We start from the raw sequence: 26,372 nt of genomic DNA on the forward strand, positions 1-26,372 counted from the left end.
AGAAAAAAGACTCATTGCTTTCAGCAAAAGCACTCTTTGCTTCTAGCAGCCTCAACAGCTATGGTTTCTGAAAGAAATAGTATCTCCTGAGAAACTGAGGTGACTATTGGACTGGGAAAGCCCATTTATTGGTAATCAGACTGCCATCAAGGAGCATTTAGAGCTATGAATGGAAGTGTTCTTAGTTTTAATGGGAGTTATAACACAATAATGATCCTCATAACAACAGTTATAATACTTGAAGAGCGTTTAACCCTCCTTTACCTTCTCTTCCACTCCTCACTGACACAGTAGTTTCTCTCAGACCAATCTTCTGAAATCACTGGTCTTTCACAGCTCTGCATGTAACGTGTGATAATGGCGTGCTCATTCTTGCTCAGCAATAATCTAGTCTTCTCATTGAGAGAAATTATGAGGCCTCAGACAACTGGACTGCCTCATAAAACAGCAGCACAAGGCTTGTTGTCACTTAATTATAATAAAAGAAATTGAACAAGACTCTAAATTAACCCAACTGTCTGAGCAGCAGGACCTCCACTTCAGTAACTTCCCTTCTCTGTGAGCTGATGAGGCATTAAGAGACCCGTGAGAGGACACAAGCACTAATTCTCTTATTTCTTCTTTTTCTCTCTCAGGATGGCAGCACAGCACTTTCAATAGCCCTGGAAGCTGGACACAAGGACATAGCAGTTCTCCTTTACGCCCATGTCAACTTTTCCAAAACACAGTCCCCGGTTAGTACGCAACCTCCTAGATATTTTGAACACAGTTTACAGTTTAACTTGCGTCAATCCATGTTAAAACTTGAACGTTTTAGTAAAACATGAACAAAAAGTGAAACCCGCTGACAGATGTACAGCAAATGAAATTTCAAGTTTATTCGTGGGATAATTTTATGCTGGTAAGTGAAACATACATTTTAAAATACAGACTGGCTGCAGTAGCCTGATCCCAGGCTGAAGGATACCTCCTCCTCCTCCCTTGTTGCTGGGGGTGAAGATAGCTCGCTGGCAGGGTTCACACAATATGGCTAGCATGCAGAGGTATTCTTGCATCATTGTAATGCTAATTATTGACCTGGTCACGAAAACAGAGTTGTTTCTGGAGTTACAACTGTCCTAGATATTGAGGTAAATATCCATCTGTTCCTGTGTAGATGAATCAGCCTCCTGATAAACTGCTGATAAATGCTTCACTGTCTAAACAACGCTCTCTTAATCGGTAGGTTGTATGATAGTTTGTACCGCACTTCCCAAAATAAGGAGGGAAAAAAGATTAATTTTTCACTTAAATGGAAGGGATTAAACAGAGAGCTTGTGAGTGCTGTGTTCTCATTTGGCAGACTAAAATAATTTCCCTTTGATTAATTGTTCTTTCCTCTCCTCTAGGGCACTCCTAGGCTTAGCAGAAAGACATCGCCTGGTCCTGCCCACAGAGCAACATTTGAATAGTGGTGCATGAATATCTGTAAAAATCTTAATGCCATCTTCAAGCTGCTAAATGTTACTGTTTTATTGAGACAGATACTGAATGTAATTGTCTTGTGCCTGAACTCACCAGCAAAGTGAAAGCAGAGATCTAGTGCTAAAGATAGAAAACTACAAACTTGAAGCAAGCATATAGTGAGATAGCACTCAGCTGAGAGCCTTAGCCAGAACTGTTCTTTTGCTCACCTACACTTCTTTCCATACACTGGCATAAATCATGTTTTTCTTTGCTATAGGTTGTCCTTCCCTATGTTGTATACTGCCTAAAAGGCCTAAAGCTATCCTTGCAGGGGTCCCAGTAGCTTGTTTTTAATCGTTCTAAAATATTTATATTTACTGTGCCTAGACTTTATCACAGTAACATTCTGATAAATTTCATTCCGACACGATTTTGGTGTTTTTAATCATTTTGAAATTCAGAAGTTGCAGTTGCTTAAATAGTGAGCTCCGTGGAGCTTGAGCTGGTGGGTAACTGGGTTAGATACTGGGGATAGGTCCTCTCATGAGGTCAGAAGTTCACTAAGTAAGTTGTTGCTAATTGGGGATAATGTATAACTTTTTATATGAAAGATAATAGTATCTATAAAATTAACTCGCACAGTATTTTCAACATTTTATATTCCTTAATAATTAAAAACTACATGAAGAATTACATGTCATGTTACCATATTTTTATTAACTGTGTCAGTGTATAAGCTCCATACATGTTTATTGGAGAGTAAAATTAGAGGTACCAGCTGTATATTCCCCGTGAGTGGAATTGAGTGTAGTTCTCGGTGCATATTTATGGAATGCTATTACCTTGTCACATTCACTTTAGTCATGTGTATTTAAATGTTTGAAGTGCCTTAGACTCTTGCCATATTTTCAGAATAAAATTTCATTATGCTGTTTTACTCCTCTCCTGTTTTACGTGTGATTTGTCATCATCCAGAAATGCTGCAAGCTACACCTGCAGCAGCGAAACAGGACAGATGGGTGAGTCAAGGCAGGAGGACTGGATCGTTCAACCCTTGGGGGCTGCTCATGCAAACAGCATCGTGGCCTGCATTAACTTCTTCCTGCAGACTGGAAGGAAAAGCTTTGCCCAGGATGGTCTGCCTTCACTGATCTTGAGCTTGTGTTGAAGGCTGGACCCTTTGCTGAACTGGGAGAGAGCTGGCCTCCCTCTCCTGCCTGGGGGAGGCATCATGGGGAGACCCCGAAGGACTGTGCTCAAGTGGTTTGACCTAGCTCTCTGCCAGTTGCCAGCTGCAATGAAAGCCTTTGAGCTTTGTCTTCCAGGGGTAAATGCCTCAGCATAGCAATCCCAAACAAGACCCTTCACTTACGCCCTTTGCTTTGTCAGCTACACTCAGCTGGGGACAGTTAATGCATACTTCACTACGTGTCCATTGTCACCAAGGGAGGGGCCTCGAACCAGCTGCCACAGATCCACAGTGCAGCACTGTCTGCCTGAGAATTGGCCACACATACGAAGTATGTGACATCAGCACAGGCTTCCTAACAAATTTAATGTTCACATAGGAGCTGGGTGGGCTTCTGGTTCAACCCTCCCCTGCTAAAGCACACTGCTGGAAGAGCTGGTCTCCTTGGACATACCCAGTTTCCCTACCAAAAACCCCACAACATCATTTGGAGTCAGTGAAGCCTGTGCCTGGGGAAGCAGCACCACTCCACTGACAATTCCCCCAGTGTGTGCTTCAGTGCTGGGAGAAGGAGCTCACGTGCAGCAGCTGCAGCAATAGAAGACATGGGCTGGTTAGACTGGGAAGCTTTTGTGGCTTTCCAACACCCCTACAGCTACATCTTCCCCAACAAGCTCTCAGAAGAACAGACTCGGATACTCTCACTGCTGTCTGAGGCCAGGTTGGGTCAATGAGGCACGAGTGTCTTTTGTTTTGTTTTTAGAACTGTTATCTGCCAGCTCTTGCCACTATTTGGACTTCAGTTTGCTTTCCAAGAGTTAATTTGTTCTTGTCCTTATGAGTCACATCATGCCGTGATGGTGTTACATCAAGCTGATGAAGTGGGGAAAAAAAAAAAAAAGGGGATGGCTGCCTTAATCTCTCTCCAGAACTTGTTCATTTGTTCTAATTAATGTATTTTTAATTTCACAGAAAGTCCTTTTTTTCATTATATATATATATATTTTTATGCATACTTGCCTGTATCTAATGGATTAAAATCTTGTTTAATAGAGAAACATTGTGTCACCAGGTCAGAATTTGGACCAGGGACAGGTTTCTACTTTCTGTTACACCAGGAGAGTAACTTTTATTTTGCGCTGATTTTACCAGCAACCACTTAGTTGTGCTTCCTTAAGGAAATAAGTAGACATACCTTTAACGTCGACTTATATCTCATATATAGCTGTTTTAAAGCCTGTAGATTACGCTCCAAAGTCTGACTTTGTTAGAAGAGTATGTTGAGCCACCTGACAAAGTCCTCCCTTATACAAATACAAAATGCAAAAAATACAAAAAAATACAAAGTCTCTGTATCGCTGCTGCAAATACCTTTCACAGTAGCACATCCAACACGTCTTTGCCACCAAAACAGTTTTTCAAACAGTGATTTTCGGTGCTGTACTACTACACTGCTACAGTGGCTCATTTGCATACCTTAACGTTCGTATATATTGTAGCCTGAGGCTAAAAAGGATTTGAAATTGTTAATTTTGATTTCCAATTAGTGGGCCATGATTCTTGTGATCTGGATTGGTGCAAGTCCATGTCTCTTCCACCACAGCTCCGTGTGGGAGTCTTGGGCATGCAATCACCCTAGAAGGGTTTAAAATAACTGGTTCCATGATTTGAGTGTGAAATGTCAGAGAGTCACCAAACATAACTTTATATGTCTTTTTACCTGAAGATAAGTGTAAGAACAACTGGGTGGACTATTCAGTGGTAAGGAGTCAGCTAGAAGGTTGCACCCAGAGAGTGGTGGCCAATGGATCTATGTCCAAGTGAAGGCTGGTGGCGAGTGGTGTACCTCAGGGGTCTGTCCTGGGTGGCGCTGGTCCTGTTTAATAGCTTTATTAATGACAGACAGTGGGATTGAGTGCACCCATTTTTGGGGCGGTCCCGTGTAAACCTTGGAGTTGGACTTAATGGTCTTTGTAGATCCCTTCCAACTCAGGATATTCTATGAGTCTATTAGTATTTTGCCAAAGTCAGGGAATGCCTTCTGTCATCTGACCTGAAATTCTGTGAGGGGAGATATAGTGGATTGAGCAATATAAGCAGTTTAAATAAACAAATAAATAACAATAATTACTTAGCATTGTGTTCTCTTTGATGGCTCTCCTGTCTCTAAGAGGTTAACACCTGAAGCAGCTAACACTGTGAGAGTCAGGGCTTTCCCCAGGAAATAGTTAGAAGGATCCTGAAAACATTTAGACCCACCAATGCCCTCTGCGAGCCAAGTTGAATTCCACCTGCTAATGCTGGACAGGTGCTGCGATGAAGGGTTTTACCATGCATACCAGCTCTGACTTGAATTCCCCCTACACGCTCTCCCAGGCATTTGTTTTCCAATTCAGATCAGATGATGATTGACTCTGAGTATACCCAAGAATGATATTGTCGTCACCTTTGAACTCCAACTGTCAGTGAATATATAAAAGCTCTGGCACTTTTTCAAGGCCATAAAGAACTTCACTGTCTTTTTTCCAGTTATACTGTTACACATTAAGTCAGGCTGAGTACTGCTTGCAATCACCCTAGCAGATAAGAAGTGACGGTTACCAGAACTGAGTTTTACTGTGATGGAAATTAGCCTATGCACTGTTGATCTAAACGCAATGACTAAAGAAGGCATTTTTGCAGGACATACTTTTGGAGTTTTTATCTTCCTGATGCAACTGGAAGAATTGAAGTTATTCCAGAAATAGCTTTATGTCTGTTTCTCCTGGTGCTTTTGGCTGAGAAGTCTGGCTGCTTGGAGTCCAGTTCAGCCATGGTGTGAGTAATGCAAGCCTTGGCGTCAGTCCCTGACACGCAGGACTGGCTCTGTTTGCTGGGATGGAAGAGGCCCAAAGGCTACAGATGTCCTCATACCTTTGAAAGGCAGCAGCAGATCTGGCCAGCTCAGTGCTCACACAATTCAGCTGTGAGCAGCTCTCTTCAGTGGGTTCTTTGGCTCTATGCAGGTCTGTCAACTTTATCTTTGCCTGCATCCAGATTCATCAACAGGAAGCTTAAAGACAAACTTGCCCTGGCAAAAAGGAGAATCATCAAAACAGAGGCTGTGTCCCCAGTGTGTAGGGCTAATGCAGATGCTTTGGTCTGCCCCTGAGAGGCAGCAAGAACCGGAGAAAGGAGGTCAAGGAGCGGTGTCAGAAAATATGCACAGAGGGTTTTGTATTAAACATTCTTAGAAATGATTATAAAGAGATTAGAGGAAAGGGGATCCCAGATTCAGGTTTGTTTTGTAATCCGGTTTGGAATTGCGAAAGTGTTTGACCTCACTACTGACAGCCTAATGCAACGCATGGTGAAGTCAATGAAAAAGTCTCCGCTGATTTCAGTCAAATTTGGCTGCTGTGGCTCTCTGCATACATATGCTGAACTGAAGTGTCCCTTCAGAGTTCAGATAACTGGTTGCTACCCATTTCTGCCAGCTGCTGCACCTTCTGTTTGGTTGGTGTATCATCCAACATATCAGTACCTCGTTGCTTCTCAGTAAGTACAGTAGAGAGTGCTCTCAAGCAGCCACAGAATTGCATGCTATCAGCAAGAATATTTGGGAACCCCTGAATGAGATATTTTGAAGTTATATAATGAAAACTGAATAGCTTTTTTTTTTTTTTTTTTTGTTGGTAAAGATGATTGTAGCAATTTGTTAAAAGTGTTTGTGAAACAGCGTGTCTGTTTTCCTGCCAAGTTTTTAGGCAATAGGAATAAAGCACGAGAGTAAATCATGCTGGAAGCAGTACTGCCTTATGGCTGTATGCATACATTGGTCAACACATCACATGGTTCTTTGTTATAGGTGATTAATGAATTCAATGCCTCAGAAACTCTGCTGGAAGTGTTCTGCTTCCTTAATGATGTGCACTTCCAGCTTTTCACATTAGAAGAAAAAGATAAGCCTTTTTCCCCCCCACACACTCCCACTCCATGTATGATCCATCCTGACACATGTTCATGAATGACCATCAGGAAAACTTGGAGCTTTCAGGCTGTTGCTACCTGTGAGCACCTGCAGCCTTTCAAAGGATGGCAGCAGGCATGGCAGCAAGCTTGATGAGCTTTATTTTTCTGTATTATTTTATCCACCTGCTCCCTTGCCCCGTTCTGCTGCCCTGGTTGAGTGATATTCTTTCCCCTTGGCCACTTCTCGCTGGGAACAAGTACTGTGCATTTTCTGTTTGGTTAGCCAACACAGCCAGCGCCACCAAAGATAAATTGCCTTTTAAATAATTCTTGCTACATAAAACTACCCTTCAGAGACCTCTGCAGTGGAGATCTGTAAATAAAGGCACCGTTATATTCTTAACTGAGGATTATTACATACATTCAGCCATAAATAGAAAAAGTCAATCTCCATGTCTTCTAAACATAACTACAATTATTTCCAGGATTATTGCTTAGATAACACAAGGGGTAACATTTTTTTCAAAGCAGTGCACAGGGTTTTGTATGAGCTGTAAATGCTGATCTGAATGGAATTAGCACAGAGATACTTCTAGGAGATGTACTGGCATTTTTTTCTTCAGCTTTTCACTTAATGGCTTTAGCCATAGATGCAGAAAAACCCTTGCTGCATTTGCCATAGAACTTTGGCTAGGCAGAGTTAGTATAAGTGTAGCTCATGTTCCCTCAGTAACATTGTCATTCCTCATTCAGCCACATTAATTTCCCTGAGATGAACATAAGCCATTTCATTTGCATACCAAGGCAAAGAGGCAGACTACAAAAGATCCTTTTCGACTCCTTGGTCTTTGTATCCCACTGCTCTTTAAGGCATGAAAAGCCACCTGCTCTCCGTGATGGTCAAACTGTGATTCCCTTTGCATTGCTGCTGGACATTTTCTGGGCCAGATAAGCAAATTTTCTCTAGTCCTCGGGGTGAGTGAGACTTGAAGGCCTGCCAGTTACAACCCTGTGGCACTGGGGAAGTGTGAGCAGGCAGAAGCTGGCCCAGGAAATGGATTCCCCACACAGTGCAGTCATTCTTGCAAATTTGTCATGAGAATTTTCCAGTCTAACCACATATATCTGCTCAGAGTCTCTTTATTGTGGTGGTTTAATCTGCAGGAGGTGGTTTAGTAGCAGGAGGAACAAGAAGCCTGTTAACATCTTCCACAGTGGATGTTGATCTGGGAGATAATAGAAATATATCTCTCAACGTAATAAATAATGTTTATTTATCTCATAATAAAATGAGATTTGGTTCAGGAAAATCAGACTGAAACAGCTGAGGAAACATAATGCATGTTTGTAGGAGCGGAAGAAAGTTAGAAAGCAGTAACATGGAAAGAGAACTTGTCTGAGAGTACATTAAAGAAGAGCTGTCAGTGTAACGAGAGCAAAAGCGGTCCGTGCATTATTTTTCAGTTCTCTTCAGGTGGAGCAGAGGGGCACCTGACCCTGAAGGTACGGCGCAGCTTGGCAACATTTCCAGTCACTGTGTCCCAAGGGACACGGCTCCAAAGGCTGTTGCCATCAGTCTGACCAAAAACAGCTGTTAACAAGTTGTAAGCTTAACTTGAGGAAGAAATTTCAAAGGATACTTACATTTTGTTAAGAGATGAGTCCTGAATATAAGGAATGTAAAATACCCCCTGATATGTGACTGTGGAAATAGTGAGCAGTACAGATGATTTCCAAAGGGGCAAAGAGATAAAACTAAGGGTGAGAAAGCTCTTCAGGTTAGCTATGCAAACGTCAGGTTTTAGTTCTTGTAAAGCCTCAGTGAGTTTTTCAATCAATGTGAGCTTGTTGCCACCTCTGTCTATGTGTCATAGGATAATTGTACATTCCAGCCTTCATACAACAATACGAGTTTTGGCAAAATTGTGTCAACAATAGCAGACAGAGCAGACACACACAGATATGTGAAAATGGGCACGTATGTTTGCACATTTCTGAAAACAGACTACCGATAAGAATGTGCGTCCTGCCTTCAATCCGTGTGAACGAAATCATCCGCTGCCCTTCCGTAGTGCCCCTTGTGTCCCCTGGAGAGGCCAGCCGTGCCACCAGGACCAGCAGCGTCTGGCTGTCCCTCGAGGCCGCCTCTCGAGTGAGCTCTCCATGGAGCAGGGAGACCTCTACAGACAGGATAAATCCAACACTGCTGGCATGCGTTTGCAGGAAAATAACAAGTTACTGGCCTTTTTTTTTTTTTTTTTTTCAAAAGAAGCAAAAGAAGAGGGAGTCACGGGTTGGTATAAGGATAGTTTAATAAAAGGGAGGGGGAAAATAAATTTTAAAAAAGCACATTGGGAAGAAAAAAAAAATTCTCTGCTTCCCATTAATGAGTAATGTTCGGCCGCATCCCAGGAAGGAGGGCCTCAATACATGTAGCAGTTGTTTGGGAGGACAGACATCTTCATAAAGACAGCCTTCCCTGCCCCACTCCCTCCCCTTTCCCACCCTTTATTGCTGAATGTGACACCACAAGGTAAGGAGTGTCCGCTGGTGGGTTTAGGTCAGCTGCCCTGGGGATGTCCCCTCCCCACCCCTTGCCCACGCCCTGCTGGCTCTGGGGGGTTTGGAAGGTGTCTAAGAGACACAAGGCTGGTGCCATGGCTGCTCCAGATACAGGTGCAGGCAGAGCAGCTGCAGGGAAAGTTAACTCCATCCCAGCCAAACCCTGTGCAACAGAGGATCTTTTTACTGTTCGGTCATTGTTGCAAGGGACACACAATTGTAATCGAGACCATCTCCTGACATTGCACAGGACCCCCCCCCCCCCCCAAAAAAAAAAATCTGACCACATGTCAGAGAGCATTGTCCAAACACTCCTTGAACTCGGGCAGGCTCAGTGCCGTGACCACTGCCCGGGGGGAGCCATGGGGAGCCTGTCCCAGTGCCCAACCACCCTCTGGGTGCAGACCCTTTCCCTAACCCCCAGCCTGACCCTCCCCTGTCCCAGCTCCATGCTGTTCCCTCGGGTCCTGTTGCTGTCCCCAGAGAGCAGAGCTCAGCGCCTGCCCCTCCGCTCCCCTCGTGAGGGAGCTGCAGGCCGCCATGAGGCCTCCCCTCAGCCTGCTCTGCCCGGGGCTGAGCAAACCAAGGGGCCCCAGCTGCTCCTCAGACATCTTGCCCTCTAGACCCTTCACCACCTTTGTTGCCCTCTCTAATAGTTTTATGTCCTTCTTATACTGTGGCACCCCAAACTGGGCACAGTGCTCACGGTGAGGCCGCCCAGCGCAGAGCAGAGCAGGACAATCCCTTCCCCCACCAGCTGGCAGTGCTGGGCCTGGTGCACCCCAGGGTACGGTTGCCCCTCCTGGCTGCCAGGGCACACTGCTGGCTCCTGTTCAGCTTGCTGTCAACCAGAAACCCCAGACCCCTTTCTGTGGGGCTGATCTCCAGCCTCTTGTCCCTCAGTCAACACGTATATCCAAGGTTTCCTTATCCCAGGTGCAGAAGTTGGCAGTTATTTTTGTTAAACTCCATGTGTTTGGTGGTTGCCTAGGCCTCTAGTCTGTCAAGATCTCGCTGCAAGGCCTCTGTACCCTTGAGGGAGTCAACAGCTCCTCTCAATTTATTGTCATCCACAAACTTACTTAGAATACCTTTAAGCTCTGCATCCGTGTAATTTAGGAAAACATAAAGTCTTGGTCTTATAATATTTTTTTTTTCTAGCTTAACTTTGAGTTGATTGCTTGCTGCTTTCTGCTGGAGTTTTGTACTTACAAAGAGGCCCAGCAATATTCTCCTGAGATCTGGGATCAGGAGCTAGAAAAATGCTGTGGCCTCTGTCCCAGCGTTGCCTTTGGAAGGAGTGACTATCACTGCAAAACAACTGCTAACAGAAAAGTAAGCTCCACAGAAAGACACCATGCCATGTAACCCTGCACTAAACTGCAAAACCCCTAAAGCTCCTCTATCAACTCAGAATGGAAGAATTTTGGGAGCCTAACATTACCTTCCAGAAAATTGTTAGTAGTGGCTTTTTTTTTTTTTCTCAACTGGTCTACACAAAATGAGGAGGGCTATCCAGGAGACAGGCTCTGTGATCTACCTCTGCTCTAGGAATTAAACTATCCCTCTCATTAAAGGATTATTTTCTGAGGACTCTAATGCCATACCAGCTGGTGAGAGAGACACATTTCTGGTGCCTGGGTGTGCCGTTTCCAGCTGAAGTGTGATAACGACACAAACACATGAGCTTGTCCCTCACCAACCCTTGCCAGCAGCTAGATCAAAAGAGCCACTTGCCATAATTTACAACTGATGAGGATCACGGTCAAAACTTTCTTCCATTTGAATCAAAGTTTTTGTATTATTCTCTTATGTCTGCAAGAAAAGGTTCTTCAAAGATGGGTATAAAACAGGAAAATAGACTGTCTACCTTAGGCCTGTCTAAGGAATGCTGTAGTCCACTGCTGGTAAGCATTTCTGAAGGGCAAGACGACAAGCTGCATTGGACATGCTGTTCCAGAACTGAGCTATGTGAACTCAGGAACTAGCTATCCTGAAGAATTTTACTCAAAATGGAACACAAACTGCAGATCTGCAAGAAAAACATGTGACTCACTTCCATCTCTGCCTCCTATACTTTTTTCCAGCATTGTAAGTAAACTAACAAGTCCCTCATGATAATGTGGCTGTTTTCCCCCCTGCTTTGATTAAATTAAAACACAACCAAGTGTGTGAAAGTTGTTCCTCCAGTTCCCTGCCAGAAGGAGGCTTGTGTTAACTAGCATTCTGAGGCCAGGCCACTCCTGAATTCGGTTGTTGGAACTCACAGTCTCCCTCTATCACCATCACCTGCATTGACCCACCTATAAACTATGATTACCTTAGCAACCTCATTTGACTTGATCTTGGACGTCACTATTTTCAGTGTCTTTCATTAGTGCTCATTAAATTGGTCAAGTGGTGCCCCTTAGATCTTAACATTAGTAATATTTAGTGATCTTTTAGAGACCTTTGAATGCAAAGAAAAGGTAAATGCAACATATTCATTGAAACAACATTGCCAGACTCCATTACAACTCTTAACAAATAGGATGTCATGATTGGAACAGGCAAGTCATTTTTTATTTTTTTTTTAAATAATTTTCATTTATCTAAAATTCATCTAAAGGTTTGTTTTGTTTTGTTTTAAATGAAAGAAGTGGTCTCATTGGAGCACATAAGAGTAAACAGCTACTGGAAGTTGGTTAAGTTGGTTAAGGTATGTGTTCTTTACCCAGTGAACCAGAACATCACGAAGCTGATGTGAACATCCAGGCAGTTACTTATGATACATACCATTCAGCTGTTACAATATGGGGATCCTATAGACAGCAGTTATGGTCTGTAGTGTTCATGGATACTTGTGCAATTTTACAGGCATACCCTACCTACATTCAAGTACCCGATAAACTATCTTTGCAGATAGTTCATTATTATGAACTCTGAGAAGCAGATTTTCAGTATTGAAAAGGCAATCTCCAGGCTTTTGTTTCTCAAAAATGGGTAAGAGAAAATAATAGCTTAAACTACCATGCAGCAAAGCTACTTTACTTTACTATGTGTTACCTGTTACAATTTCAAACTCTGAAGGTATTTAAGTAGCTTAAATAGTTTTTATTCAGGCACCATGAATCATTACATGAACTTTGCCGGCATCGCAGAGCTGGGCCCTGAATGGTTTTATTCTGGCATCTGCAAGAGATTGTTTGCATAGGGACGACAGAAAATGAAAATGTCTGATTAATTAGATTCCACACAATGTTCGCATCACCTGACAAGGCAGCTCCATGTCTAGACAAAGCCAGCCTAATTAAAATTAATAGCCTGGCAGTCAAAATCATTTGTAACAATGTGTCAGCTTCCTAGCACCTTCAAGCCAATAGAACTGGAGAAACTCAATTACTCCTAATTAGCCAATGTGCATATAAGACGTACAGAGATCATCAACCCTGACACTGCTGACTGACATACAAGTAATAGAAGAAAAGTGTTACCTAAGGAAGCCAACTATCTAAGCATTCTGATTATCTTTATCTTGATAGCACTGTGCAAAGCTGTCAGTGATGGGTGTAGGTCTTCCAGGTCCCGGATCTCCTGGATCCCTCCTCTATAATGGATTCTCAGCATGAAGGAGGGTAAGCCCTTGAGGATGAGGAGATCTAATGGTCTGTTGGCAGCATTTGTAGACCACCTCTGAAGTGCCTGACTGTTCTGGAGGCTCCAGGGCACCGACAAGAGAGGGAAGAAGCTGCAGGGGAGGAAAGTCAGGCTGACAGGCCAAAGGAAATCCTTTTTCTGAGCCAGGAGGTTAGCAGCTCACTTCAAGTAGTTTCACAGCATGACCAATTAGGTAACAGTCATTTGACTTTGATTAAAATATACAGAAGAGCTCTGCTCTGGTAGGAGGCAATTCTGACACCTCCAGGCCCCCTCGTAGTGCAACTTTGCACAGTGGATTTGAAGACTGCATGCAGGAAGCAGGAGGACATGAGGAAAGAGTGGCACAAAACTGCTCATAGACATGTGTGTGACACCAACTGATTTTGTTGGCCAGTCCCACAGAAGGAAATGTACTCCCATGAGAGCAGCATGTTACATGAAAAAGATATTCTCCACTTATTTAGGTTTAAAGAAAAAAGGAGAAAATAAATTCACAGAAAGCTGTTATAACAATACATTTGCTTTTGTTAAGCATGGCAAACACTGGCCCTTCAGGCTCCTTTGAAAAATAGTTAAATCCCTCAGAAACCTGGGACTCCATCAGTTTTAGGTTATTTAAGATAAAGAATGTAAAATAATAATATCTTGCACAATTAAAAAAATGTAGGTAATAAAGCAAGTGCTTTATAATTTGAAATGATCTATTTGTTCCTTTAAATACCAATGGACTTGCTCAATGAAGTGGGAATTTAACTGTATCCATTAAAAGATTAAAGACCATAAATAAAAAAGTAGCAATTAATTGTGTTGCCTATTTTAAGAGGCTGGAGCTGAGTTTGTCACACTCTGGCAGTCTATCAAACTCAGCTCCATTACAGATGTCTTAGAGCTGAATTGATGATGATATTCAAAACTAAGGGCATTCCCTGCAGTAGTCGTACCCTGATGAAAAGAGCTCAAACATATAGATGGCTTATGTGATTCTATCATTCTTACAGTGTGAATTACAAATGTTAGAAATGTCAGCTTAATGAGTCATGCAAGAGTCTTCAATGTTCTAAGTCACTGGATCCAATTAATTTTTAAGTGTGCTGAAAATGAACAATGAAGACTGAGAAGAAGCAATCCAGTGGTTTCCCTATACTCACTTTTTTACTTCTATTTTAAAAGTCGCACGTAATAATGCTTCCAAATAGCTACCCAAAGTCAGTTATTAACCACAATTGAAATTTCCAAGGAGCTGACAGCATATTCTCTTCAGCCTTTAAATCTGCAATGAAATGATTCTGACTTCTGTGAAGAAATATGAAAACACAGAATGCAGGTGTTCAAGGAAAGGAATTACCATTTTTTTTCCCTTTTCTTTATCCCTGTTACTAGAAGAACTAGTTGCAGAATAGGTATGACAAATGTGCATTGGTCCATGACGTCGTGCATGACATATGTCCATTAGCTTCATTGTGCTTGGAAATTCCTTTGTTTTTGTACCGTGCTTGGCATGATGTAATGGAGTGAGTTTTGTTTCCAGTGAGTTGTGTTTTTATTGAGCGCTGTGGGCCAACATCATTGGCTGGGCTTGCCACAATGAAGGTGAAGGGCCGTCTGTTGTTTCAGACAGGCTCTCATCTGTTGTTCTCATCTGTTTGGGGTAGGTTTGATGCTGTTCCTTGTCCCCTGCCAATGTCCCTTCTTGCACCTTTTGGAGAAGGATCTCCTAGGTGGGTCTGGATTTATGCTAAGAAAAGAGAATATGAACTGAGCGTGCTGAAGAGCTCACACACAACAACAACCTGCCAACAACCATCGGTCTCTCCCAGCAGAGCTGGGAACAGCAGCTTTTCAGACTGAAGCAGCAAGATGTTCCTGTACTCACTGATTAAAGGCTGTGTGTGGACCCTCTCCTCAGGGGCTCTCCTAGTAGCACATTGGGGCTCCAGGTACCTGAAAGCTCTATGCCCTAGAAACACAAAAGCAACATCTAACTTGCATTAACCATGGAAAAACTAATCACTGGGTGCACAAATAAGCAATCGTGAGGTACTGCAGGAACACAGAAGCATTTTTCAGGACCAAGGAAGAATGAAGTGCTCAGAAGCTTATGTCTGAATGAAGACAGTTTATTTGAAAAGATTTTTAGCACAAGCTACCAGTGGATCATCAGATTTCAGAGATCTTGAGCAATGCTGCTGGTGCCATAGAGTGCTGGTGCACTCTATTACACTATCACAGAAAAGTGCCTAAGCTGACAACACTTGAGCTGATTTTAAACCCATTAGATATGGGGCATTTCAATGCAAGATATCGGTCTGGATCAGCCTGTTCTCAGAAGAAACCTTTACCTTTTTGTAGTAACCTGTATGAAGAAATTATCAAAGCATGAGTACAGAAAGAAACAAAAATAAATAAATAAATAGCTATATGCTGCCAGAAAGTATCAAGAAAATTATCTGCCTGGAATACATAACTTTACCTATAGGATTGTGTTTTATGAGCCAGAGGGAAAAAATTCAGCTTTTATGTAAGTTAATGGAGGTTTAAAATAAGGAATGAGTGAAATAAAAAGATCTGCACAAGTATACACATAAAACTGCGAAAAGTGAATGGCTTATTTATGCCACCTACTGGATTTTTCCTGAAGTAAAGAACTATGTGAAGTAAACTTTGGATAGTTGTCACAATCCTGCTGGGCTCTGTCACTCCAGCTGATGCTTGCTTCCCTTCACAGAGGGAGCTACATGCACAGGCAGACCAGCCGACCACCCACACAAGTAAATGACACACGTGGACTGTCGGAGCTCCAGGACTGCAGATGGGGATAGTGGTACACCTATTTATTCTGCTAACAGGATGGCTGTGCAGCAGAGCCAAGCCATCCACAGCCCTCCAGCTTTGGATGAAAGCTAGGAGTCAGCACTAGGTGCCAGCTAGCAAGGAGTCTCACGGCTGCTGCCAGTGCCTTGAGGGAACATGCAGGCACCATCTCACTCCCTTGCTTGACTCCCTCTGGCTGTCCCTTGGTATTTCGTTCTAAATGTCCAGAAAGTGTACAGACACACTGATGTTTTCATAGGCAGTGTGAATGCTTTATCTTCTGTCCCTTACCACCTCTGCTGCTGAAGTGCTGTCGGGCAGCCATAACTCCCCCATGGTATGGTCTGCAAAATGGCCATGAAGAGTCGAAAAGATCTGCTGCAAAGAAAGGGCAAAACTGCTCTGGCTTGACCCACTGTCAGGTTAAAAAAAAAAAAAAAAAAAAAAAAAGAGAGAGAGAGAGAATGAGAGAATGAGACCCAGCAGATGCAGGCAATTCATATGCCTGGGATATGGAGAATAACACGGAGGATTGAAGTCACATGAAGAGAGGTGTGGGTAAGTGGGTAACTGGGACACTAAATGATGTTGAGTCATTTTGCTTCTGGTGGTGTTCAGCCCTTGCTCAACAGGCTGCTGCAAGGGGGTGACCACAGGGTCTTTGAGTACAATGCCCATGGTGCTGAGGCACAAAGCCAGGGGTCTAAGATAGGGGCATGGAGAAAAGGGGAGAGCTACACTCCTTCATGGCTAATACATTAACTATTGCTTTATTTTTTTTTCCCAGTTATTTAAATAATTAATAATTAAGTTTCTTCATTCAGTGCAGAATTCCAGACTATGAATTATATATATATTTTATATATATATATATATATATATATATTTTCAGAATAGCATTAGAAAGAGGAACTCTTGGTTTAGCCACAGAACAGAGAAGCAATACAATCTCATCCCAGTTTCCTTCACACTCAGAGAGTTCTTTTTGGAAGCTAAGACAATGGTCAGCTTTTATGGGGGAAACATGCCCTGCAAGATACTGAATGGCACTCAGCTCTGCTGACTTTGGTGAAACTAATTTGCTTTGCAGGCAATGGTGTCAGATTTGAGTCCTCTGAATTTGTTGCCTTTCTACTGAGATGGTCAGTCACACCAAATGTAGTGGTGGTGACCTGGCTTGTTCACATCTGTCCCTCCAGACAATGATTTTGTTAGCAAATAAAACTTTTTCTAGGTGCAAAGGATATCAAAAGACATTCATTGGCAATGCTTGAAGACTTCAGCATTTTTGCATTTTTGTCTAAGCTTAAGGATAGCTATCAGCTATCCAGAACACAAAGCAAAAATGTCATTTGATTTTTCTTGTGATTTTTCACCAGAAACATTTATTACAATTTCTTACTTCCAAAAATGCCAGGAAATAGCAGTGATATTTAATCACCAATATCATTGTTGGATTCAAATTAGAAGCACCCAGACTTACATTAAATAAATGAATATGGTTTCGTGAAGACTTGCAGGGAGATTGTTCTGATATGTGTTGGAACTGTTAACAACCATCTCCTATTCCTGCATGAGTCCAATGGACAGCCAACGCAGTAATGGGTTTACATACTCACCAAACACCCATTTAAAAAAAAAAAGGGGGGGGGGGCAAACCAGATTACGCACTAAAATCATACTCAAAGTGTGGCTTGAGCTAACTAAAACAAAGGAATTCATAGTTAAAGGACTGGCTGTGTACTTGTATTCAGCAGGCACCTTGCTATTTCAGTGGCATTCATCCAGAACACAAAATACCAGATTAGTACTACTAACAACTTCAATATTTTGTTCCTTACCAATAGGTTTCGTAACATTATGAATAACAGGGATCTGTGCAGTTGTCCTGAAAAGCAGGAGTATGAAATACTACTTACGTGAAAGACAGCTAAAATAATACTCATCTTGGAACTGTTGCTTTATTTGCATCTTGTGATTCACCTTTGAGCGTGGCTGTCCCGCTTAGTTCTTAGTGAAAAGTCATGTATAAGCAGCTGGTGACCACTATTATTTCTCCTTTGTCTGTCTTTGCCTCCTTTACATGCTGTGCTTCTCTTTTCTCGTTTTTTCACTCCTTTCAGCTTTTCTCTTCCTCCTCCCATCATTTCTGATGTGTTTTATCTTCTCGTTTTCATACCTTGGTTTTGTTAGTCTTCCTTGTTATGATGATCTAGCCTCCTTTCCATCTCCTTTTCCACTTGAAGTTTCAATTGACTTCAAGACAATTTGCATCTGAGCACCTGGAAACATCCCTGTCAGGGCTCAACCACCTGCAGGAGTTCCACTTTCAAGACTGACTTGCTCATTGTCAACAACTTTGGAGCCTAATCAATGCCCCTACAGGCTAAGAAGATCTCAGCTGGTTTTATTCAGGGATGAATTTCACTTTTCAGCATAGGAAGCTAAGAATGCCTGTTTGCATTTCTCACTTACTTAAACATTAGTGATACACACCATCTGTTGCATTGTGAAATTATATAATTTTTGCTTTAGTAAAGGTTGTGTCCACCTTCCCTTTTTGCAGGAAAATGTGCAGTTGCTGACGTCAGGAGAGGCAGTCCCGGCAGAGTGATGTGAGTCGGGTGACATTAACACCCTCCTGCCAACACTTCCCAGATGCTGCTTCTGCTGCTGGTTGAGGACAGAACCAAGTCCTGGTTGAGGACAGAACCAAGCCCTAGCTGAGGACTATTTGGCTGCTCAAGACTGGGAGTATTTTAATGTGTCTGGAAAGCTCCACAAATATCTCCTATGTTGCGCTGTGAAGTTATAAATATATATATATATTCTTTAAAATCTATTTAGCAAATGGTAATTCAAAGTACTGAGCAAGAATGAATGGAGGCTTTCTTTGGCTGGGGTTGGCATTGGTTATTTACTGGGAGGGAGGCTCAGCCTGAGCGGAATTAGCAGGGAGATAGCTGATGTAGAAGAGGGAGAAGCTTTCCTTGGCTTCATCCAGCAGAAATAAATTTCTACCTGCTGTAACTTATTACTATCTGATATGCTGAGTCATGAAGCTGGGGTTATAGAAATCTTTATGCAATCTTTATAAATCAGCCTCACATAATCTCAGGCGCCTTCTGCTTCATCTCTGTTGAGTCACTCATCTGACAGTTGTCATTCATCTTAGATTGAGATGTAATTTAATAGTTTCATTTCGGCATGAAGATAGCGTCACCTGAAGCCGAGCCCGGAAAGATTTAAAGGTGTAACAGAGGAAATATTAATACTGTAAATAATATCTGTAGAGCCGCCGGGGTCTGTAAATCACGCACGGAGAAGGGGAGCCCATGCAAAGGAGGGAAGGAAAAAAGCATCTTCCCGGGCAAAGCTCTGCCCGCCTGCACCCGCTCCGCAGCTCCTGCAGCCCGTGTCCCCCACAAGCACCCAGCCCAGCGCCCTGCACCTGCGGCCGGGGGGCGGCAGAGGGGAGCGGGCCGGGCCGGGCCGTGCCCCCGGCGGAGAGGGCTCGGCCCCGGGGGGGCGGAGGGGGCCGCGGCGGGAGGGGCGAGGCCGGGCCGCGAGGGGTGGCGGGGCGGAGCGGGACGGGACGGGACGGGACGGGACGGGACGGGAGGGCACCGACGGGACGGGACGGGACGGGACGCGCACGCCGCCGCCATGCCCAATGACTCCCCGGCCTTCGGCGAGCCCCCGGAGGCCCCCGGCCCCGCGGACAAGGCGGGCGGCTTCGCCCAAATGGCGGCCGCCCCGGCACCGGGGGTCGCCTCCTCCTCCTCCTCCTCCTCCTCCTCCTCCTCGGCGGCGGCGGGGAAGAAGCTGCCGCGGCTGCCCAAGTGCGCCCGCTGCCGCAACCACGGGTACTCGTCGCCGCTGAAGGGGCACAAGCGGTTCTGCATGTGGCGGGACTGCCAGTGCAAGAAGTGCAGCCTGATCGCCGAGCGGCAGCGGGTCATGGCAGCGCAGGTGAGGCGCGGGGCGGCCGGGGTGGGGGGGCTGGGGGGGGCTCGGCGGAGCCCGACCCCCAGGGCTGGGGGCATGATGCGGGGCGAAGCTGGGCTCCGTCACGTAACGCCTTTAAAAAAATACATTAATTAAACTTTTTTTTTTTTTTTTTTTTTTTTTTTTTTTCTTCACGTGGAAACGCGTGCAGGAGTTAGGCGGCTGGCAGCGGACTTCTGAGCGCGTCTGAATATGTATTGATTTTAAAACACGAACTCACCAAAACTTAAACACGCTTGCACCCTTCAGGCTTTTACCTGACGTTACGTTATTTGTTTTGCCCGTCGAACAGCTTGTTTTTAACTAAACGATTATCCATCCATCTAGCAGCTAGTGGCAGTGTTTTCCACTCCCAGTTTCAGATCCGGTATATCCATTTGACCTTACATTAGGTGGCTTTTGATGAGTTCGTTTCCAAGAAAACATACTTTTCTTTCTTTCCTTAAAATGCTTATACACAGCTGTTTAAAAACTTTTTTAATACTTCATGGAGAGGCTCTGTATACGCAGGGCTGCCTACAGCTTATAACCTTAAATCTAAATTGCAAATCATTGCCATGCCGAGGTAAACCAAACTACATCCATTTCTGCACAGAGGTAACTTTATTCATTAGTGATTCCCTCTGAAGTCACAGCTCTGCCTGATAACGTTTAACGAGGCTCTGTTAGTCCCTGTGAGCCTTGTGTTGAAAACTTCATTAATGAGGAGTCCTGGGAGTGATACGGCTAATGTGCTTGAGCCCTGTGAGTGGGATTGCACATCCCGGTTCACGCAAATAAAGCCCTTCAGACGGATTAATTGGAAGGTGCTAGGACTAACTGGTACAATTAAAGGCAGGGATGCCAGACCCGTGGACCCGCTTCGCAGGTAATGTGCACTCAGAACTTCACAGTCCCACAGAAAACGAGTGTCCCAATGCCGGACTAAAACTCCTAGTAGCCCTCCTTGAAATCCTTCCCCACTTTTTAAAAATAATTTTATTTAATTATTTCATGCAGTTAGATTAAATTTCCTTTGAATCCATGGGGAGTTTTGGTTCATTTAAGTAATTCCTCCCAGCTAATACTACAGCGATCCAGAAATAGTGGATTATGCCAAAGTTATATGTGCTATCTCTGCCAGGTGTGAACCATGGGATAATAAACATCGGTCCCTTTTTGGAGCCCCTCAGGGAAGATAAAGCAGTTTTTTTTTTTGTTTTTTTTTTCTTTCTTTCTTCTTTTTTTTTTTTTTTTTTTTTTTTTTTCCCCCCTGTGAAGCTGTCCCCTTCTGTGCAGGTAGTTCTGCCGCCCAGTAGTTCCTTTCACACCGTGAATTCCTCTCTCCAGCTGGCTCTTGCAGAGGGGCCTTTCTCTTCCCTGCCTAGTATTTGAAAGTGGTTTCGAAAGCCTCCCTCACTGAACCTTATCTGTGTAGGAGCTGCACATTGAAAGTCTGTCTTTACCCCTTTTGATATATTTCTGCAGTAAGCCACTTTGTGCTGGTGGAATTTTGCAGGTCAAGGCTGTTGGTTTGTGAAGTCAAACCAAAAAAAAAGGGACTAAGTCCCATAGTGTTTGCACATCTATACGCTCTGTTTTGAACATATGTTTTTAACAAGCTGTCATTAATTTCTCTGATAGTATTACATACCCATATTAGGAAAATGTGGCTGTTGAACATGGCCAGGAAACAGAGGCACATCCCGGAGAATTACCCAGGAGAATTTCCTGCAGAAGAAGCCCATGATCGTGGTCTGCAATCTAGTACAGATTTCCGTGGTTCAGATGCAGATGCAAAGCAGTTGCTATGTGGCAAGTTGCAGGGTGGATAGCTACAAAGCTGTGCTGCCTGGCAATGTCTCAGGACTTGGCATAGGTGGATGGCTGTGCAAAACCGACCTGCCTGTTCAGGTGAGGCAGAAAGGGTGTGCTTTACCCTCTGAATCTTCAGTAGGCATTGCATGTGGCTTATTTGCACCTGTGTCCAGAGTTTGCATTGCCTGTGGGCTTTGCTAGTGCAGACTAGGCTCTGGAGCTGCATCAGTGTTGGGAAAGGAGCGGGGAGCTGCTGCTGCACCAGACATGGCCAGCTGCATGCAATGTGTGTGACACTTGCTGAAATGCTTGCAGGGTGGTTCCCTGCCTTCTGTGTGCCTCTGCCAGAAAGCTCTTTGTGTGTACTGACTGTACCATGTATTGAAATTCCCTCGATTTCCAACCAAGAGCAAGCAAGGCAGCCCAGCAGGCTTGGACAGAGCAACAGATTGCAAGTATAAACACTCATAAAGAGTTACCTTATTAAGATGAAGAGGCACAGCAAGCCTGAAAGGTGATTTCTTATCCCCAGGAGCTGTTTATCAGCAGAGAGGAATGGGTCTATGCATTTGTCAATATGCTTCACCCAAGAGCAACTGTACTGCATGAATGCAGTCAGCCTTAATGTGACCTCATTGGAAGAAGATGGCACCGGCATTTCATGGGTTTGTTCACATATGCTTGGATGGAAAAGTGGTTGCTTTTAAATAGCTCAACAATCTCTTTTATATCTTCCTATACCCACTGGCTGGATTATGCCATCAACACTTTAGAGAGTACCAAGAAACAAAAACAGCCTTGAGTTTGAGTCTTGCCTGTTGCCATTACAAATTGTGCTCAAGTCAGAGAACAAGCCCTACATCTGTCTTTTTGTTCCCAGGTTGCACTGAGAAGGCAGCAAGCTCAGGAAGAGGAACTGGGAATCAGCCACCCAGTACCCCTGCCCAGTGTCCCAGAGCAGTTCATTAAGAAGAATGGTGGTGGGAGCTCTTGTCTCTTGCTGGAAAGCAGCAGCCCTACACACTCCACGAGTACAGCAACAGCAGCAACTAGCACATCATCAGGTAAAGTGCTGGGAGAGATCAGCTCGCTGCTTGGGGCAGGAGCTGGCATTATTTACACCTGCCTGCTGTTTCACCTCATTCCTCTGTCTACAGTCACAGTGGAGTGGAGTCCCCTCTCCAACAACTCTGTTGTGCTGTTGGTATGGTTAGTAAAAGGGAGGAACCCAGCATCAATCTTTCATATTTTATTTTGTTATTTTTACTTGAAAATCAAAATAAATTGGAATAAGACTAGCACTCTGTTGAACTTCCATGTATATATACCTGCAAGTAGTGATTTACAGGGAGCTTTTCCCCTTTCTCCCCAAATACTTTTCCTTCCTTGCTTCTGCCATGGTCCTGGCAACTACTTGTTGACTGGCTCTTTATCTTCTTCAAAACTGAAGCTAGGTGTGTAGGTAGTGTCATTAGCTCTGACATCAGAGAGTTGCATCCTGTCTTGATGTGGTGGTACATCAGTTCTGTGTGGCTGGGTGCAGAGTTTATACCTGATAGATAGAGCAGTTAAAATGAAGCTGACATCTTTGACTTCTGTTGTGTAGACAGGAAAAGGAAGAAAGAAAGAAAAAAAAAACATGAAAAGGAAATTTAATTATTTTTTTATCATTTGTACTGATGCCAATAACACAGGTAAATACACATCTGGCTTAAAGAAATGCATGTGAAGTGGACAGTGCCTTGCATTAACTAATAAAAGGACAACACATAGGTGTGTCTGTCATGCAACTCTGTCTTGAAAGCCATTAAAAGCCTTGTCAGATGGATTTGTTGCATCCGTTGCAGACAGGCAGTTTCAGGCCAGTTTCAGGAATTTCTCTGTGAAGCTTTTAGAAGAACTCGTTGATAAAACAATAAATAACTTTTTATTTGCATTTTTGTTTTCATTATTGCAGTCATGTTACTGTCACCTTTGAATCAACACAGTCACTGCTTTTGTCTTTGGGTTACTGCATGCTTTATCTACAGTGATGGAAAAAACTGACTAAAGATTAAAGTAGTATATTCAGTAATGTATAGAGATGCCGTGTAACTCAGAACAAGAAAATCCTTGCTTGTTCTGAAAGGCCAAAAAATTAAATTGTCTTACTGTCAACAGAATTTGCATAAGCTTTGATCTTAGCGTTTTCTAAATGTCTGTAGTTATTTACTTTATAAGTTCTACTTTAATGTTTTTTATTAAATTGAATTAAATTATGATTCTTTAATGAAAAGTATTAATTAGACAAGCTTTAGACAACCACATGCTGGTATAAACACTTGAAAACGTGAAAATCGCTAACTTTAAAATCATTTGAGTTCACTTTTCTCTTTTAGTTTAAGTAATTGTAAATGTTTTGCTGTCATTATTTTCTTACTGTAGATATTTGTTAGCAATCCAAATACATTGTTTCTCAACCATTGTACTGAATAACTGTGTGTAGGTCACGTTTAAAATACACAGCTTCATCTCCAGAGAGAAGATTTGATTCCAGGCACGAAGCAAGGCAGGGTCAGCTTTGTTTGCCAGAAATGAATGAATGTGGGAGCGAATACGAAGTTGGGTTCATAATTTTGCTTCTAGGCACCCAAGCAGAAATTGAAAACTCTGCTTAGCCTTTAAGCATCTGCAGTCCGTAAAGTTCTGGCCCAACTAATTTTGGTGGGTTCACCTGAATTTTGTGTAACTACTCATGCATATGAGTTTAATGGCACTAGTGGGTGTGTGTGCAGGCTCTGAGGCTGCTTGATGACAGAAGCTGCTGTGTGTTCAACTAGAGCAGCTTTATTGGGTGTCAGAATGCAGACTTTAGAACTTGAAAATTGAATTTTTATGGTGAGGAGTACCACTTGAATTGTGGTGTGCATTTTCTTCCTAACAGTCACAGAGATATATAAATATCTGTGTGTATATTCTGGCCTTTGCTTTCTGTAGAATATAAAAGTCTTCTGAAAGTAAATAAGAAGCTGCAAGGTATGATGTGTCACGAAACTCTTGTTTTAGGTATCAGGCTGCTTCAGGACCAGGTACTTGAAGGGGTCTTTCATTGCTGTTTTACGGTTTTACAGATACCTTGCACTGCAAGCAAAATGAGAAATCCTGCTTGAGCTGAAATGGGAAGAAGGACATTGTGGGTTATTAGGATTTAGGAGACTGTGGTACAAAGAAAATGGGAAGTGACTCAGTCATAGCAGGTCTCATACTCGGAGCAGGTGTCACAGTGTCTCAGTTTGGTAGGCCAAGGTGCAGACTTTGTGAGAATTTACAGAATAATTAATGCAGGCAGAGAGAGTCAAACTCCTACTTGCAGCAGAAATCAGCAGCTCCCCGTGAACCCTAGAGAAGCTGAGAGCCACATTCTTGTACAACACACGTTAGACTGTGCAAGAGATCATTTTGACGGTGGTAATTCTCTTCCTTGGGTAAGTTTTTGGCTTCACCAAAGCCGTTTTTCTTTTGAAGTCTGTCACGCAGGGCATTGTTTGCCGCTGGAGGAATAATGTGTGAAGGAGTCACACAAATCAGACACAGTGCCAGGGAGAGAGTCTTTCCTCACTGTATCTATTTTATCGGAAAATCAGAAATATTATGGCACCTGCAGAGTCCCGAGACTGTTTTTCAGATCCCTTTGTGACATGCTATTTTTGAAGAGGGAAAGAATGAATTATCATGGTCAAAGTGTAGTGGTTTATCCATTTACCTTCCCAGGCTTGGAAACCGTATTTGCTTTGGTGGGAGCATATGTTCCCTGAGAAAAAGAAGAGTGATCTGGGGGGCTGTAGGGTAGTTGGAAGGGAGCGGAGTGTGCTCACAGGGCATTATCTGAACTTCTGCAAACAAATTTTGTAGTTTCTGTGTATTTTCCCTATTAAAAAAAAAAAGAAAAAAAGAAAAAAAAAAAAGCTGTTCCCTTAAAAAAAAAAAAAAAGTGACCATTTTATTATACACGGCAGTGAAAAGTCATAATAATAGGGCATCTAAAGCAACTGTCTTTCCTTCTGTAGAGCAGGTACATTTTGTTGGATTAACTAGCGTGTGAAGCCTCAGGAAAAGGCTGTGGGGAGGTACTTAAAATGTGCCTTTGAGACATTTCAGTGCAGTGTTTTTAAGCCTGGATCCTTCTCAGTTCCATGCCAGCTTGGTATCGTTGCAATTCTAGTATTTAGAAATCACTGAAAGATAATACAAAGCATGGTCGTGAAAGAACTGTGAGTGAGAGCTGTTCACACCAAGGGAAGGAGACACACAGCATTTCGGCCTTCCTCCATTTTGTTTGGTTGCAGACGCTTGGCCTTCTGCAGGCAGGACGGAATGGCTGCAAGATAGGTCATGGAAAGTTCTGGAAAGTGCGACTTCTTCCTGGTTATACTCATGTTGGCCCATGTTATAAGCATCCAAAATAGACAGAATTACTGCGTGCTCTTACACACCGGCTCCTTCGGTGTTCTGCAAGGTCTGTTTGCTGTTGGATTTGCCAGAAGCATTAATAAAAGCATTATGTATGTGCCTTCATAGTATCACTGGCTGGCAAGTTAAACATATCATTGTCAGTCTTTGTGAGTAAGAAGCTTACAGGTGGTATTTCCCTTTGTAACATTTATTATGCATTATGGAAACAAAATAGTGTTCTTCTTACCTTTCTCTAAGTAGGTTCTCCCTTCAGTTTGAAACTCTTTGGATGACAGAGTTTTACCTGGTAATAAAAAAGGATTGTAGAGAGGCAGTTGTAACTCCAGGCTAAATGAATGAGGAATGAAGTGCCCCAGATGCCTTTGAAAACGCTGGTTTGCCTTCTTTTCTCTTCCTTTGCTTTTTTGTTACCTTTCCAGTATATTTATGCCTAAATGGCTGTTCTGTTTTGGATTGACCTTTCCTGTGTTGTTGCACTTAAAACATTGCTGCCAAGAGCTCACAGACGTTGTGCTGC

At 43.2% G+C, this 26,372-nt stretch overlaps 2 protein-coding genes across 4 annotated transcripts in view; both read left to right on the plus strand.

Moving 5' to 3' along the window:
• The window catches only part of KANK1 (KN motif and ankyrin repeat domains 1), a 105,793-nt gene extending 103,416 nt beyond the window's left edge, over nt 1-2,377 (plus strand). For all 3 annotated transcript variants that reach the window (XM_082783455.1, XM_082783457.1, XM_082783456.1), the window contains 2 exons: nt 636-734; nt 1,389-2,377. In XM_082783455.1, coding sequence (XP_082639581.1) covers nt 636-734; nt 1,389-1,451 — 162 coding nt within the window. In that variant the 3' untranslated portion in view covers nt 1,452-2,377. The remainder of the gene's footprint in view (nt 1-635; nt 735-1,388) is intronic.
• Nucleotides 2,378-19,264: 16,887 nt separating this feature from the next.
• The window catches only part of DMRT1 (doublesex and mab-3 related transcription factor 1), a gene marked incomplete at both ends in the record, with an annotated part of 60,812 nt that continues 53,704 nt past the window's right edge, over nt 19,265-26,372 (plus strand). The window contains 2 exons of the mRNA XM_082782819.1: nt 19,265-19,570; nt 22,284-22,467. Of these exons, the coding sequence (XP_082638945.1) occupies nt 19,265-19,570; nt 22,284-22,467 (490 nt within the window). The remainder of the gene's footprint in view (nt 19,571-22,283; nt 22,468-26,372) is intronic.

This window comes from Aythya marila (assembly GCF_965140915.1).
Source record: "Aythya marila genome assembly, chromosome: Z".
NCBI lineage: Eukaryota > Metazoa > Chordata > Aves > Anseriformes > Anatidae > Aythya > Aythya marila.